This window comes from Nyctibius grandis, chromosome 7 (genome assembly GCF_013368605.1).
Source record: "Nyctibius grandis isolate bNycGra1 chromosome 7, bNycGra1.pri, whole genome shotgun sequence".
NCBI lineage: Eukaryota > Metazoa > Chordata > Aves > Nyctibiiformes > Nyctibiidae > Nyctibius > Nyctibius grandis.
In genome coordinates this window covers 41,742,658-41,759,737 of record NC_090664.1, presented here as the reverse complement: position 1 = coordinate 41,759,737, position 17,080 = coordinate 41,742,658, and the positions used below count along the sequence as shown (strand labels likewise).

General features: G+C 40.5%; 1 protein-coding gene across 11 annotated transcripts in view; it reads left to right on the top strand.

Moving 5' to 3' along the window:
• Window positions 1-17,080, top strand: part of SSNA1 (SS nuclear autoantigen 1) — a 43,377-nt gene that overhangs the window by 979 nt on the left and 25,318 nt on the right. For 4 of the 11 annotated variants that reach the window (XR_011048533.1, XR_011048532.1, XR_011048531.1 and 1 more), the window contains exons 2-3: window positions 412-847; window positions 8,074-8,189. Coding sequence is in view for 5 of the 11 variants with exons in the window: in XM_068404964.1 (XP_068261065.1) it covers window positions 460-804 (345 nt within the window). In the remaining 6 variants the exon portion in view is untranslated. Of the gene's footprint in view, window positions 1-411; window positions 2,904-8,073; window positions 8,190-17,080 lie in introns of those variants that run through there. The other 7 variants (XM_068404969.1, XM_068404965.1, XM_068404967.1 and 4 more) reach the window with 3 other exon arrangements.

The following is a 17,080-nucleotide window of genomic DNA, read 5'->3' as shown; positions in this document are numbered from 1 at the left end:
GGGTTTGCTTCAGGCAGCCCCGGTCTCTCTGAGGGAAGCGGCTGCCTGGCGCGCAGTTTGCGAGGAAGATTTCTGACCAAACCCTCGAAGTCTGGGGTACAAAGCATCATCTGTTCAGAATGGTATTAAAATATAATAGAAGTTTTTTTGATACCAGAATTGAGTATTGCTATGAGGGTATCATAGGAGAGACCGGTTTTCAGTAAAGGTATAGTGTAGATGCCGAATTTTGTCCTGCCCCCTTCCTGAAAAGGGAAGAGATGTGGCACAACTCAAAACTAGCATGTTAACCTTAAACAGAGCATCTTTCCCCATGGCTCTGTCTGTGCTAGCGTAGCATTATTCATGAGAACTCTTACGGAATTTTTCTCTCCCGTTTTTTAGTTGGTCTTTTTTTTTTTTTTTTCCTAGAGTGCAGAAGGCTGTTGCTGCGAGAGGACTCAGGGAGGGGAGTGGAGGATGACTCAGCAGGGAGCTGTTCTTCAGGGTTACAATAATGAGCTAGTGAAATGCATTGAAGACTTGTGTATGCAAAAAGAAGAGCTGAACAAACAAATACAGCAAGCAGAAGAGGAAAAAAATAAACTCCAGCATGAAATCCAAGTCCTGAGTGAACAACTGGAGTGTGTATGTGAAAACCTGGCCCAAAAGGTAGCTTCACGGAATGAGCTTGATAAAATTCTTGCTGAAACTGAAGCTGCTTACATGAAGATTTTGGATAGTTCTAGAACTTTGCTTAATGTCTTGAAGAAGGAAGTGGGAAGCTTAAAGCGTGCGCCAGAACTGAAAACCAATGTAACATGAAACAGTCAAATGTTTGGACTCCACAGTGCTAAAATTCCATTAGGTGAGAAGTGTGGTTACCACAGAATCTTACAACAACAGTATAAGCAGAGAGGGATTTTCTTCCAGCCTTTCTGTATGTTTTATTATTTTTAAATGCACTAGAAAATAGATGAAATAAAGTTGCTGTTTTGCTGTTTAAAAAAATCTAATTACTTAAACACTACAAAACTATATTGCAGATAGGTAGTTGAGGCAGATGTGAGGCTGTTGGTTTTGATGTGGTCATGCTTCAAGGCTATTCTGAAGACAGGAAAAAAAAATCCATGTTTTATTGGTCAGCTTTGGATGGCTACTAGTGGATTCCTGTTTGATTGAAAATTAGTGGATGCAAGTAGATCAGATACTACTTCTTTTCACTTTACAAATGCTTAGGCTTTACTGTTAGGGGCCAAATAGAAATGAGCTTCCTTGTAGGAGTCTGGGGTTGTGGCTGATGCATGCACAAAGACAGCCCCTGTTTACAATCATCTCTTACTTGGAACAATGGAGGGATAAGGTGAGAAAACATGATTAATGCAGGGCATGGAGGCTTAAACTGTAAGGCTATATATGGTTCATGCATCTTCTGAAGCTATACTCAAAAGCCTTGCTGAGAAAGGAGGCATGCTATAGTCAAAGACAGGTTTTGGTGTCAGTGCATGCCTCCCACATGCAGGGCACAGCGCTGCAGGCAGCTACACCGTATAAGCTCAGACCCACTAATCCACTTACAGATAAGGAAAAGGTGACACTATTTCAATAGTGTCTAGAAGCCCTGAAAAAAATACTGGGGTTCAATCAAAAATACTAAGAGTTAAATACAAGGCCAAAGAAGAGAATCTTAACTAAAAGCCAATAATAGAATTTCTGGAAACCTTCTTTTTAGTGCCCTTTAGCTCTATACTGATCTATTAAATAATTGTAATAAGATTGTAAAGAATAGTGAACAACCTGGAAAGGACAGAAATAAATACAAATGAAAAGTGGAAGTAGAAAATTAAATTAGAAGTTTGCAGCTGTCAGGTATTCTTACAGATGAGGTCAAAATAGAACCTAGTTTAGAGATCAGGGAGGAGGTAACAGCGTGGCAGAAATCTCAGTTTAATCCTGTTTTCTATTTCTAGTAGTTACTAAACCTCTCTGAATTTGTGTGTGTTTGTGTACATATGCATGCATTTTGTTCTGCTTATTTGTGTGTTACAGCAGTAACTTTATTTTTAAGTTGTATCTAGTAGTCAAATCTTCATTCTATACTAATTAACTAAATTGAAAGAAGTGCAGTTGTAATTTCCTTACTTGGTAACTGCGTGTCTCTCAGGTGCAAGTATTAAGGATACGTAGATGTGAATAGTTTCAGTAATAGCTCTTCACCAATAATATGAAGCAATTTTTATGTTCTGCTGGTTGCTCCGCTGCATCAGGGATTACTGTGACTGAGCTAATCAACAATTTACTGGTCTAGCATTTCCACTCGCTTCCCTCTAGTAGTGCTGAGGTGATAAAATCAGATAATCTCAGGGGTACGGCTGTTGTAGTACTGAAGTATTCAGGACCGCCTTGTTTATATTGAAGTGAAACACAAAAATGTTGCTATTTTTTAGGCAAAGAAGTGATGTATTTGACTGGGTGTTTCTTGGCGTTCTCGCTTCGTTTAGTCTGATAGTAGTAACTAATTTACAACAAAATAGGAAGACTCAGAAAAAGGTATTAACTTCAAATTGTCTATGTGAAAAAAAATTGTATCATAGCTCATTTGTAGAGAACAGCACAGTTAATTTCTTGTATTATCCATCTCAGACAATAATTACAGGTTTGTTTGCCTTAGAATAATCATAAATAATGCCTCCTCTTGCTCTAGTTAGGCTGTTAAATCTAAAGTTTTAAGAGAAGCCTTGTAAGTCTTTAAAGAAGTCTGCTTCATGACCATTATTACATCTAAGTGCAGCTATTACAGTGTCAAAACTAAAAAAATAGAGATGTTTGAATTTTTTAAGTTACAAAACCAAGAGAAAATGTAACTTGGATAGTACTTATACACAGTGGGGCCTCCCAGCTTTCAAATAAAAAGTTGAAATGTTGTTAGGATTCTATTCAGTGATCCCAATGTGTAAAGTTTCTGTTTAAATTCAGATTCACAAATGGAGAGCAATAATATCATATCTCTAGGGCTTGCTTATGTGTAGGATGACTGCTACACTTAGGAGTTAAGTGCACCTGCAGAGTTGTTACTCAAAAATAGCTCTTGCCATTATATTCTGTATTGAGCCAGATAAACTCACTGTGTCCTTTTATTGAAGTGGTAAACCTTTTTCACTGCTTTTTCAGGTAATATAAATCTTGACATAAATAGCTTTTCCTAAACAGCTTCCATTTGTTTAGAATAGAAGACATGCAAACTAAATTAATACACAGTATTGCTAGAACAGAAATGATAATTTGCAGATTACAGCAGCTCTGGAGGGCTAGCCTGCAACAGAAAGTTTACCTCAAATAAGGCCGGTTATAAACTTAAAGCATTATACTTATTCCTGACAATTTTTATATTGATTTTATATGACTCTCTGGGTTAGATCCAGTAATTTACTGGAGCGCTTATGATTTAGGAGCCTTAATGATAAAAGTTCAGGTTACCAAATTGTAGTGCCTGATCTAAAGTGCTGTGTTGCGTGTCTTGCAGCTTATTCGGTATGTGAGGAGACAGTTTTTGAAACTCCTACCTGTGCTTGATTCAAAGCTCCAGTGAAATGCATCTAGAGCACTGGTCTAATTTCCTGAATTTATGTAGTGGCATCTCCACCTGGTTTCCAAATAACAGTACATAACTGGAGGAGAGATGATGATTTCCAGCTTTTATAGCAATAGCTCTTACGTATGTACGTAGCACATACAAGTCTAGTGATCAGCAGGTTTTTCAAAACATGTGAGTGTTGACTCTGCCAAGTAAACTAAGTTTACTATGTACGATAGTTTGATGTTTACCAAAGAAACTGCTTGTGAGTGGTTGAAATTTTCTGTGTGGAGGTGGTTATATGAACTATTAGGTGAAGTTCCTTATACAAGCAGTCACTCACAATCCGTAACTGTCTCTGCAGTGATGCTTACCTTTCAGTTCAGGTACCTCCCTGCACGCAGTTTCTGCTAATCACCTTACAGTAACAGGGGTGAGTGGATTGGGATGGGTCCTAATTTTTGGGGTGGAGAATAAAGCGAAAGTATGGATGTGGAGTCCTGGTTTGGGAAGACTGGAGAATGAGGGGGTGTGATAGAGAGGTGGACTTCCTCTTAATTCTGTCTGCTTTGAGCATGCTTGTACTGAGCTACTGCCTATGGTTCCTGCTACCCAATAAATCAAATTTTAGAAATAGTCTGAGGTCCACCAGGAGTCTGGACTTGCCGCCCCCCCTCCTTTAAGTCCACTGACAAGTAAGCTACAGAGGCAACCTACATTTTTGCTTCCTCTTTCTGGACTCACAAGCCAACATGCTCAGCTGCGCAGTGGACAGCTCCAGCAGGAGGCTGTGGAATCCAAGCCTCCCATGTGCTGGGTACGGGTGCTGCCAGGCTCACGTGGGATGTGTTGCCATTGTTTCCTACCCTGGTGCCTCTCCTATGAACCGTAATTAGTGAACTGCTTGGGTTTTATAAAGACCCCCAAGTCCTGTTAGTGTATTAGATGGGTGTGTCAGATTGACCTTTGAGAATTTAGGCAGAAGGATGGCAATTTTTTGGCTCTTAACTTGGTGAATGCAAGAGATTTCCAAGACTAGGAAGTCTTTAGACTAGGAAGACTAGGCATCTTCAAACACCCAAAGAATTGTCCATTCAAACAATGAAGCAAGCTATAATCTAAACCCAGATGACCGGATCTTGGATTGCAATTTCAGAATTAAGTATCCAATTCCATCTAGCTTTTGCGGTATAAGTGTGTCTCATTCCAAATGGATTAAGTGGATTAAGCTAAATTGGAACAAGGTGCTCTTAATTCTGGAACAAGAAGCTTCAGAAGATTGTTAGCGGAAGGATCAAGTTAATTCATTGTGTAGATGAGTCCCACACAGAGGACAGATATCTATTACACCTTAGGTGATTTTGCTTGTTAGGAGAAATTTGAGTTAGAAGATGAAGCTCATGGCTGTTGCTGAAATTATCCCGAACTTGGAGATGTGGCTTTTGGCAATTGCTGAAATTATCCTTAACTTTGAGTAGATCCTGGGCTCTTGGGTTTTTATGTAAGAAGTAGATAAAACAATTCATTTTTTAATAAAGTTTTTTTTTACTCCTTTTCAGTAGTGAGTGAAGAAGTATCAATAGATGCTTTAATATTGATTTGGTTTTGTGTGTTTGTTCATTTTTTTAACAGATAGATGTCTAGACAAGTTTTCATAAGATTGGAGCACTCATTTAGCTTTTTTTTTTTAATATATATGTGTGTGTGTTTAAATATAGATATAAATATCTTTTTTTTTCTCTGTTGGGGGAAGGACAGATTAGCCTTTGGTTTAGTTTGTGCACCAATTGCTTTGTCAGTCGCTGTTGCGGGGGCAGCCAGGCTCTTCTCAGTGACATCCATTGACAGGACAAGGGGCAATGGGTGCAAGCTGGAACACAGGAGGTTCCACATAAATATGAGGGAAAACTTCTTTACAGTGAGGGTAACTGAACACTGGAACAGGCTGCCCAGAGAGGTTGTGGAGTCTCCTTCTCTGGAGACATTCAAAACCCGCCTGGACGCGTTCCTGTGTGATATGGTCTAGGCAATCCTGCTCCGGCAGGGGGATTGGACTAGACGATCTTCCGAGGTCCCTTCCAACCCCTAGACGATCTTCCGAGGTCCCTTCCAACCCCTAACATTCTGTGATTCTGTGAGCTGGGCACTGGAGCCGCTTCTCGGATGACTGTTCTACACTTTTTTTTAAACTGGGAATTGGACTTTTCTGTTCTTTGCCCCTTACTGCTTTATAAATCTCTCTTCAGTTTCAGTTGCCCCGAGAAGTCTTGATTGTTGTCTTCCTCAATTAATTTTCAGATGAAGTTTCTTTCAATCAATATCTAGCCATAAAAACCAGATGTGTGCAGCTGACTCAACTTACTTGCATGTTAGCTATTAATAAAACATGATGGAGAGGTTCAGGCTTGCAGAAAAGGGTCCTATATATCATTTGGTCATTCATAGCTTTAGCTTATGGGATTTGTGTGAAAAGTAGTTCAGTGTTGTAGTTTAATTTTACAAAAATATGATGTTAGAAGAAGTGGGGCTAATAAAACACTTTCATTTTGTAGGGGTTTCAAAAGTAGTTTCACAAGATCTTGTGGGGTGGAACAATCTGCTTTTTTTTTTTGTCTATTTGTGAAAGACTAGACTATAGATATGCTGGAGTAACCACTACAGTAAATTTTAGTACAAACTTGGGTATCTTATTTAGCAGCAGCATTGAAAATAATGGTGTCAAATCTTTGCATTTTGATTGTAGCAAGCCTGTTGCTTGCTACATCATTCAAAGCTGGTAATGTTTGTAAGTGTGCTTAATTTGAACGTCATAAATGGGAAAATGTTACTCTTGAAATAGGATTTGTCTGTATTGGAGGAGATGGGACAGAGATCACGTTCAAGAAAAGGCATTTGAGAAAAGTCGTCTCAGTCTCCCTCTGTAGGTGGGATTGTTCGTGATTCCACTGGCTGTGATGGGAGCTTGGGTTTTGCTCACACCTCGCTGCAAGGCATATGAAGTTACATGGGATGACTTCTCCTTTCTGCTTACCGCTACTTGTGTTTTACAGAATATATGTACTTGGCCCTGAAGGATTTATATCGGTGTTGAGTGTTCTCATTTATTATCTTTTTAGAGACAGACACACAGCTTCCTGCAGTGGCCAGCCTAAATCAAGAAGATAGAAGTGTTAGGTAGAGACTGTAAAACAAAGTAAGAGGCTGAACAATTTTTAACACTTAATTTTAAACATTTTTTCAAAGTATGATACCAAATAGACTGGTCATGGAGCATTTTAAAGTTAAATCTTCATAGGTGTTATTTTTTTGAGCTTCATATCATGCTCCAGTGAGAGCTTTTGTAATGAGCTTGAGGTTTTCCTTTTAACATAAATTGGTATGTGGTATATGGGAACATGTTTAAAAAAATATTTCCGTCATAGTCCATGACAGATCTGTGACTTTTTTCTTTTTAAACCACTTCATATAGTTGATTTAGTTGAACGTAGTAAAAAAAATAGCAAATTTCTTTCCTAAATGCGTTCAAATCTCCCTATCTGTATACAGAATTAGATGAAATTATTATTTGTAGTATTCCCTTTTTGTTGTTATATGGTTATTAACAAGTTGATACAAGTTAGAGACTCATTCTGACTGGGCATGTCTCAGTTCTGGAGGCAAAATCCTTTTCATATTCTGCAAAGGGGTTTTTTTTTGTTGTGGTTTTTTTTTTTAAGCCTCCTTTTCCTTATACAGCAAGAACACTTTGAGATGAAAATCAGCATGATAGTTAGACTCCAGTGGTGCATTTTTTTAATATAGTTAGTATTCAGGGCTGAATCATATTCTGTCAGATGTGTGAAAACAAAAAAAACGAGCAGTAGTTCTTCATATGCTTATGTAGTTGTTCAATAACAGAAATCCTGCTAGAGATTTGTGCTGCTCACTGTCAGATAGTAAGCAGAATTACTTGCTGTAATTGACGAACCCAATATTTTCACTAAATATTGGTCCTTCCTCAAGAATAGATCCTTCATCCTGGGGGAGCATGGGGCAAAAGAGGAGCTGCCTTTTTAGTAGAGACCACCCACCTGTGGAAAGAGGAGCATCTTTGTTAGCTTGGCACATGGTAAAGGGTTGTGAGACTATTCAAACCAAGTGGTTATAATGGTTGTACTTTACTGTTGCAAGGTCCACTGAAGCAAGCTGAAAAAGAGAAGACCCAGTCCATGCTGTCAGTCACAAGGAATGTGATACCTGATGGCAATCAGGTTAGCCTTAAATGCAGGAGCTTGGGTACAGCTAGAAGCAGTGTAGCTGCTGCTGTACTGGGCTCAGCAAGGGTTAATTTGCCCTGCCAAAAAGCAATCGACCATGTGGCACACCTATGAAATCTTGTGTACTCAGGAGTCACTGGACTTGCTAGAAAAGTCTCAGTTGTTTCTGTTCTTGAAACTCAGGGAATTCTGTCTTTTAGTGACATGCAACATTAGATATGACTCCATGAGAAGGATATTTATTTAAAATTCTGTTCCCTTTAGAGGCCTTTCTCTGAAGCCGAAAGTGTTCTTGCTTTAGATTCAAGTTGTTCAAGTTCAAAACCTGTGGCCAAGGGGAGAAATACAGATGTCCAAGTTCCATGGAAGCCCGCAAGCTTGTAAGTGGTTTTTATTCACTGTGTAGCACACCAAGTTCCTTGTCAAATGCTGTCTAATCCTTCAGCCAAGTTGCAAGTTTTGTGGCTCCCCTTAGTAGTTTAAATGGTTTGTAACAAGTGCTGCTTGTTCAATTTGGAGTGTACTTTCGTTTTTTCTGTTTGTTTGTTTTTTTTCAGTGAAGTATTCCATTGAGGCCTCCTGTGGCGCTCTGCCATACGCATTCATGTTGTGCATGTGAATATATGGGTTTTCTTTGGGAATGTCAGAAAGAAACTACCTGTACAGCAGCAATTTCACTGAAACAAGATTTGGTTTTATGTCATGCTGTTTATATTTTTGAAAGTGTTTTAAGATGCTGAGTATATACATATATATATTTATATAGTATATATAAACAAGTCCTTTCAATCAACAGATCACAAAGTACCTTACAGAGAATGTTAATATCTTTATCCCCCTTGATAGACAGTGACACTTGGTAGAAATCTGCCCCAAATCAGGTACAGATCTGGGATTGGAGGCTTTGCTTTTTCAGCCTCAGCAGACGTGGACTGCTTCCCAGGGATTCACGTCCTGTTTGACATAAACCAACTGGATTATGCATTCTCAGCCTGTGTGTTGGGGAAAGGGATAGATATAACTGACTAGATGCATACTTTTTGCAATTACTCACTTCAGATTGGATGCAGTGTCATCATGATGTTTAAAATTATTACTCATTTCTCCATGGATACACCCCTCGTGACAAAGTATCCCAGCTCCTGAGCAGCTGCTCTCACTTTCCAGACCTGTTTGCTCCAAACTCCTGCTCACAAGTGTTTGGGAGCTGACTGTGGGAGATAGGTCAGAGGAACAGAAAGAACTTTTAATGGTTGCTAATTAATTACCTTTCACAAGCTTAACCTTGTTCAGATAGCTTGTCTTTACAGACCCTGCTGTTTTGTCTCCTTTTCATCAGGCTTCTTATTACCTTATGCTAGTCTGTCTAAGACCACCAGGTATTTGTACCAACAGCCCTTAAGGGTTTTCTAGACATCAAGGTTCCTTGGTGTTTAAATATCATGGAGGATCTGAATTCTAGTCCATGTGTAATGACATATAGACCACATAACAGCATTCTGACCACATACAACAGCAACAGGCTGTGTGGCAACCATATTCTACCACTGCTCATTTTGGGTTAATGGAATTGAAATAGCATGGCAAATCAGGAACTGTAGACATATGGATGGATAGGGCTCTTCTATAGGGAAAAGGAGCTGGTTCTATGAATTCAGATTAAAAACTACTCTAATCTAGGACAGGTGACACCTGACAGCAATATTCTTTTATTCCATGTGTCATAATAAATACATATATACACATTTTTAAAAGTATATTAAAAAATATACTAAGCATTTTAATAAGTATAGGATGTTCTTGGTAGAAACCTGTCTAATATTTCAGTACTGTCTTCCATTAGAAAGGCCAATTTAAATAGATTGGTCATCAACGTGTATTAGGTTGTGCACCCTCTGCTTTCAATAGCCCCCACAGACTTGCTACTATATAAACGCTCATTTGTAGCCCTGTCCTCTTCTTCCTGCTGCAACAGCTTTTGTTGCCCCTATTTCCTAGCCCCTTGCTTGCCGTGTTTTTAAGTTATCCCAAGCTGCTGACCAGAAACACACTGCTCTTCTGCCATGTGGTAGGTCAGAGATACTTTCAGTATCTTCATATTGTCCAGACGTGTTCTGGCACACTCAGAAAAATTGTTTGCAAAGTTAAACAAATTTCATTCAGTTTGGTAGTGCCACAAAAGTTATGGTTGGAAGGGGTAAGAATATTGTAGAGAAAAAAGACACCTGATCTGAGAGGAGTTTCATCCTATGAAAAACCCATCCTAAAAAGGCTTTTAGGTTGAAGTGATGAATGGATGGAATGTGATGTTCCTGATACGCTGTGGATGTTAAAGAACTGAAGTTTATTATGTTTGTCAGTGAGAATATTCTTGTCCCAGCAAATGCAGACTTTGTTTATAGTCTTCTGCAAATAAAGAAGGTCTATATGGGATGCTGAAATTGAATTAGTATTAAGGCTATGTGCAGGGTGACTTGAGTTTGTTCCAGAAATGATTGCACTGTGTTTAAGAAAAGACTATAACTTGAAATTAAAAAGAGGACAAAGGAATATAATGCTGGAGCTTGCAGATCAATGATCTCATTGAGGAAGCTGTTATAGGTCAGCTATCTAGTTCTTCAAAGCTCTGAATATGACCTATATTGCAAAATAATAAACATGTGCTAAGATAGAGTGGAGTATGCTCACAATAAGGCTACCTGTAAAAAGTTATGTCCAGACATCATATGTATTCAGCAATTTTCGTTGTAATCCTGCTCTGTTTTACAAACTAATGTATTCCCCAGTAAGGTGCACAAGAGAAATATTCCAGATGCCTTCATCGGCAGAGAGGAAGGAGAGGCAATTAAAAGTCTGCGTGCTGTGAAATCTCTGGGTACCAACAGTGTCTGCACAGACTTCTATAATGTTTTAAGGAACAATTGGTTTTCCTGCTGTCTGGCATGACGGAATGCAAACATAGTTTTAGTTTTTGAAAGAGGACAGTAGCTCAGTTATTTTTGCACTGACTAAAATCCTGCTGGTTTGCATAAAGGTTTCTATTTTTACTTACTGATAGCAAAGTCTTGGTGACAAACTGGCTCCTCCAGACCAGACAAATTCTATTTTCTTTTATTACCACGCATCATTTTGTCCTTGACAAAGAAAAGGCAGACTTCTGATAATGTAGTGAAAGAACCTGGGGCAGAGCGTGTCTGGTACTGGCCTTCAACAAAGAGGAGGAGAAGCACAAAAGGGCAAAATTGCCGGCCTTGGTCTGAATTGAGCAGGGTTGCTTGCAAAAGTAGCAAGTGAGAGGACTTTTTTCTCTCCCCCCCCCCTCCTTTTTTTCTTTTTTTCCCCCTCTTTTTTTTTTTATTCATTCCCTCCTACATCATTATTGGGCTGAGTAGGGAAAGCATTTTCTGTCTCTTTAAATGTATGAATAATAGTAAATGGGATCATTTACTCCGTGAAAAGCCAGTTCCACATGGGAGGCAGTTAAAGCTGCCCCATGGGAGCTCTATTTTTTTCCTCCAGCAAAAAATTTTCATCATGCAAATTCTAAAAGCCAGCAGCCATTGAAAGGGGAGGAGAAAACCCAAAATGCTGTCTTTGCTTGTCATTGCAGACCAGTTATTCTTCCAGTAGCTGCACTCCTGTGTGCAGTTTCTTGGTTGCAAGTACTGCCTGTACAAAACATGGATTTTTGGTCTCAGACCTGTTCGGTTTAAAATACATTTTTTATTTTAGATGAGCTTAAAGCAGTGCACATATTGGTGCTTATATAGGTATGAAATTTGTCTAATACTTCTATTAAAAGTCCTTTTCGCTGGCTTAGTATGCCATGTATTATACCATGTTATTATTACACCATGTATTATTACACTGATGTAGCTAGAGTAAAGCTTGGTTCTCAGACATTAGGATGACCCTTTTAACTTAGATTGTGACAATATATATTTTATAGTTTCAGGTGTTGGTTAAGTCAGCAGCAACCAAGCACAACGAGGTGTAACTGCTGTGGACTTACATTAAATCTTCCCATATTGGTGTGCATGAACATTTTTGTTTTAAATAACTTTTGCATTTGGTTGTTTGATGGGAAAGTACAGCCAAATGTTTTAAAGAGATATCGAAAATAATTTGTTGTGGCTAACAGTACATTTCCTGGATAATCTCATCCAGGAGAGATTTTAAGTGTGGTACATGTTCAGAGCCTGGACCCTTAGCACACCCCAGCCTCCATTTCCCAAGCGCATCATCCCTACTGCACGTGAACAAGTCAGTGGGTTTTACAAGGACCATGGGACAAGGGGGCATCTTGTGGGTGCTAGGGGAGAGCAGGTGATTAAATAAATGAAGGCAACACATGCTGTACAAAAACACCCCCCAGCAGGCTCACACTGAGGCAGTCAGAACGACTTCTCTATTTCTACTGTGCATGAAGTGTGAATAAAAGTAAATATATTATGTGTGTGTGTGCGCATATACTGCTTTAGCTACTTGATGCTACCTCTGCTACATGGGGATTCTGTTCCAGTGGGAAGTTATGATTTAGTTTGTAGTTAAAATCATCTCATTAGCATGAGCAAAGCCCCAAAACCAACCAAAGTAAGTAGTTGTGCAGTGTTACTGGATTTCAAAGTGTTAAATTTCCACAGCTGTAACTTCTGATTCTAGTGCTGTGTCCTGTATGGTAGCAAAGACAGTAACAAAACTAATTTTAAAATTCTGTGTGAGTTTTAAGATAATACTAAGAATTTAATAAATGCTCAACAGGATTTTATACAACAAGGCTTACTCAAAGTTAGTGTGTCTTGTGCTCTGCTTGGTAATGCTCCGGACTTCTGAGATTCAGGATTCGTGGTGCATTTCTCAAAGGCCTGGCTCCTGAAATCAAGGCATTTTCTTTGGTCGTCTTCCCCCCCTTGAAGTTATATTTCTGTTCCTTGTAAAGAAAGGTTGAAAACAGAAAAACGAGTAAGCACGAAAGGCTCAGAAATAAAAGGCAAATCAGCCTGGCATGATACTTCCCAGAATCAGGAACAAAACCCTAAAGTTAAAAAGCCGTGAAAGCTACAGCTTGTGGATAGAAACCAAGCGAGGCTCGGTAAGGCGGAAAGAACAAAACACTTAAGAAACCACAAAGATAATGTGAACAACTGAGTTTAAAAACAAAAGCCTGATGGGTTTTTTTTTATGTCATTGCAACGCTAGAAATCAAACTGGAAGATGCAAGAATTTTTAAAAACTTTTAGGCGAATAGAACAGTGCCCAACCTAGCAGAAACCAGGAAAGAAGTTGCTGTGGTTTAGAAACTTCACAGCGGCTTCTAGGAGGCAGGAGTTGTGATCTATTAAAATAACAGCTTGCTCAATTTTTTTTTTGTACGAAAAAGAAAAAAAGGGCACAACTAACGGATTTCCTTTTTAAAATTTCTCCAAAGTTAGTATTAAGTCTGCTAAGCTGAGCAACACTGCCGTACGTCCCGGTGTAGTCAGGGAGCGGTGGTGAGGTTAGGGATTAAGACAGGGAGCCGTCCGGAGCAGCCAAGTTTATATGTGAGTTAGTGGTACGGTACCATTCAGTTCCTGATTCTGGGAAGTATCATACCAGGAACAAGCAATTTCAGGGCTGAAAAAGGATCTAGGGGGTCTCCTAACATCGCAATATATTTAGCTCATGGAAATGAATACAGGAAAGGTAAATGGGAATGTAACTGAAGAGAAGGGTTTTGTAATATTTACGGAGCTTTCTTTGGAGTCTGAAAGGCCAAAACTATGATCACAACATCTAGCTGGAGACTGAAGATGGGATTTAAAAATGGAGTAATTTATCAAACTGGAGCTAAAGATAGAAGTAAGTATGCTGTATAAAGGTCAGGATGAAGTCATTTTAGTAAAACTGATGCTGAAAAAGAGAGGATAAACTGCTGAGAACACCCAGAGGAATTTTCCTGAGAGGGGAGCGTCACAAGAACTGCCAGAATTGTCTAATTTTTCAAATGTTTTTTATTAGAAATAAATAAATTTAGTTTCTAACATGAATAATTTATCACAATAGAAATAATTAAATCCCCAGCAAAATGAAGATTAATTTTGATGCCATTCCACAATTATTCTTGACAAACGCTTTTAATTTGGCCCAGACAATAGTGAGGAGGCTTTGTGGGTATCATCATATGCGATCTAGACCTGAATGATTTGTTTCAGTCATCACAGAGAGGGAACAATAAGAGGGAACATGACAAAACTATAGAAAACAATGAGTAGGGCTGCACATAATTTTGGCTCTCATATTTTTGTAATAAATCTCATGGTAGTTTGTGGTTTGCTTAAAGCTTCAGCTCCCAGAGTCATGTAGTAAATAAGAATCTAATATTTCATTACAGAAAAATGAGTTTCTAATTTTCATGATTGCAAGAAGACTTAAACTAATATAGAGCAAGAAAAGGAACCAGAATACATCTTTTAGGAGACAGATTTGTAGAGTTTTAACTCAAAAACTAAAATCTACCTTCTTACTCTAAAAAAAAAATCCCAAGGCATAAAACTAAGACTGGATCCTGCTATTAGAGCTTAGGTCTGTATTTACAGTGCATTAGTTACTCGGACAGACATTCTAACGCCTTGTATCCCATCCTTTTCTTGCCTTAGCAACACTCTCTTGGAAACTTGAAAACAACATGCCTCTGCCTTCTGTTTCACTTGCCTTTTCCTTCAGCAGTGATTTCAGTTCTGATCTGGAATAACTCCAGGGGCGTGCACGAAGCCATCCCACTTTGTCCCTCCTAACAGGGTGGTGGCAGGGAGGAGAGTCAGGATTATTGTTCTCTCTTCCTGTGTCCCTCCCCCAGCAGCAGCCAGAATTGTTCCTTTTTATTTACTTCCCTCTCTCTGTAAACCAGCAGGGCTTGCAACAGAGGGACGCAGCTCTCCTCGTTAGAATAATTAAGCTGATTTGTGAGAGAATGACAGAGTGAAGGAGAGCTCTCCTTCTGCAGCGTTCACCACGGGAGGCTGGGCACCGACCCAGCTGCTGGCACTGCGGTGCTGGGCCTCCGTGCTAGCTCACGCTCCCACTGCCAGTGACCCAGGCAGGCTGGAGGGCCCCCAGCTCTTCAACCTTTGCATCTCAGTGAAAAGTATAGGTAAATATGACAAAGTGACCCGCTTAGTAGATGAGGGCAGGGCTGTGGATGTAGTCTATCTAGACTTCAGTAAGGCATTCGACACTGTCTCCCACAGCATCCTCCTGGACAAACTGGCTGCCCAGGGCTTGGATGTGTGGACTCTTAAATGGGTTAAAAACTGGCTGGATGGCCGAGCCCAGAGAGTGGTGGTGAATGGGGCAAAGTCCAACTGGCGGCTGGTCACTAGCGGTGTTCCCCAGGGCTCAGTTCTGGGGCCGGTGCTGTTCAATATCTTTACAGATGATCTAGACATAGGGGTTGAGTGCACCCTCAGTAAATTTGCAGATGACACCAAGCTGGGTGGCAGTGTCGATCTGCTGGAAGGTAGGAAGGCCCTACAGAGGGATTTGGACAGGTTAGATAGATGGGCCGAGACCAACGGCATGAGGTTCAACAAGAACAAGTGCCGGGTCTTACACTTCGGCCACAACAACCCTATGCAGCTCTACAGGCTGGGGGAAGAGCGGTTAGAAAGCGGCCCGGTGGAAAGAGACCTGGGGGTGCTGATCGACAGCCGGCTAAACATGAGCCAGCAGTGTGCCCAGGTGGCCAAGAAGGCCAATGGCATCCTGGCCTCTGTTAGGAATAGTGTAGCCAGCCGGTCTAGGGCAGTGATCGTCCCTCTGTACTCGGCACTGGTGAGGCCGCATCTTGAGTACTGTGTTCAGTTCTGGGCCCCGCACTTCAAGAAAGATGTTGAGGTGTTGGAGCGAGTCCAGAGGAGGGCGACCAACCTGGTGAAGGGTCTGGAGGGTCTGACCTACGAGGAACGGCTGAGGGAGCTGGGGTTGTTTAGCCTGGAGGAGGCTCCGAGGTGACCTTATTGCAGTCTACAACTACCTGAAGGGAGGTTGTAGTGAAGTGGGAGTTGGCCTCTTCTCCCAGGCAACTAGCGATAGGACAAGAGGACACAGCCTCAAGCTTCGCCAGGGGAGGTTCAGGTTGGACATTAGGAAGAATTTCTTTTCAGAAAGGGTTATTAGACATTGGAATGGGCTGCCCAGGGAGGTGGTGGAGTCACCATCTCTGGATGTGTTTAAGAAAAGACTGGACATGGCACTTAGTGCCATGGTCTAGTTGACAGGGTGGTGTAAGGGCAACGGTTGGACTCTATGATCCCTGAGGTCTCTTCCAACCTGATTGATTCTGTGATTCTGTGAAATGCAATAAACACTTTTTTTCCTTCACATGGTATTCTTCACAAGTTGTATGTTCCAAGGTAATGCTGAAGGTCTAATTAAAATAATAAAGGGGGAAAATCCAGTGTTGGAGCCTTCTGTAGCATTAGCTAAGCAGAAAGTTTGGCTTATGAAATGCTCCTCAAGCCAGTTCGCTGCGTCACTGGAACAGTGGGAGCTGGTACGACTTTGTTCCTGTCCTGCACTGTGGAAGTTTTACATTAATTTTAGGAAAGGCTTATGTATGAGGAGTTATGAAATGTCCTTCTTCTAGCGAAATGTTACGAGTGTCCTTTGTTCATCACATTTCCTTCCTTCTTCCCTCCTAAGGGGGTGGTGGTGGGGAGGAGAGTCAGGACTATTGCCATATAGGAAAAAAAAGCAAGTCAGCGTCCGACATTTTCTGTCCCCTTCACATTGTCCCAGTTGCTTTCAACAACATGTTCTTGGCTGGAACATTCGCCTCTTTTGCGCACATGGAAAAGCAGTGCAAGACCCAGTTCCACCCATCCCATTCCCTCATGCAAAGCCTCAGTGTATTTTTGACTTAGCAAGTTGGCAATTCTGACTGGCACAAAGTTGATCCATGTGGAAATCTACCCTCTTTTGACAATGTTGCATTCCAGAAATTGAGCAAGAACATTCCCCTTCATTTTGTAAGGCGGGAGAGAGGTGGGGAGGGTAACCCTAGACCTGTCCGCTGCGCTTTGCAGCCAGAAGAAGAAATTTGGTGCTTATTGATACCTGATTACTCTGTGTTCACCAGGAAACGGAAGGCATCTAAAAACCTACCCAAACCACAGTTGTGTTGTTCAGAAGTCAGTGTTTTGATAGGTAAATACGCAGCCTGATTTTTTTTCTGCCTCCAGACAGTGATTTCACTGATGGACATGGGGCATTCCCATAGGAAAAGCTCAGT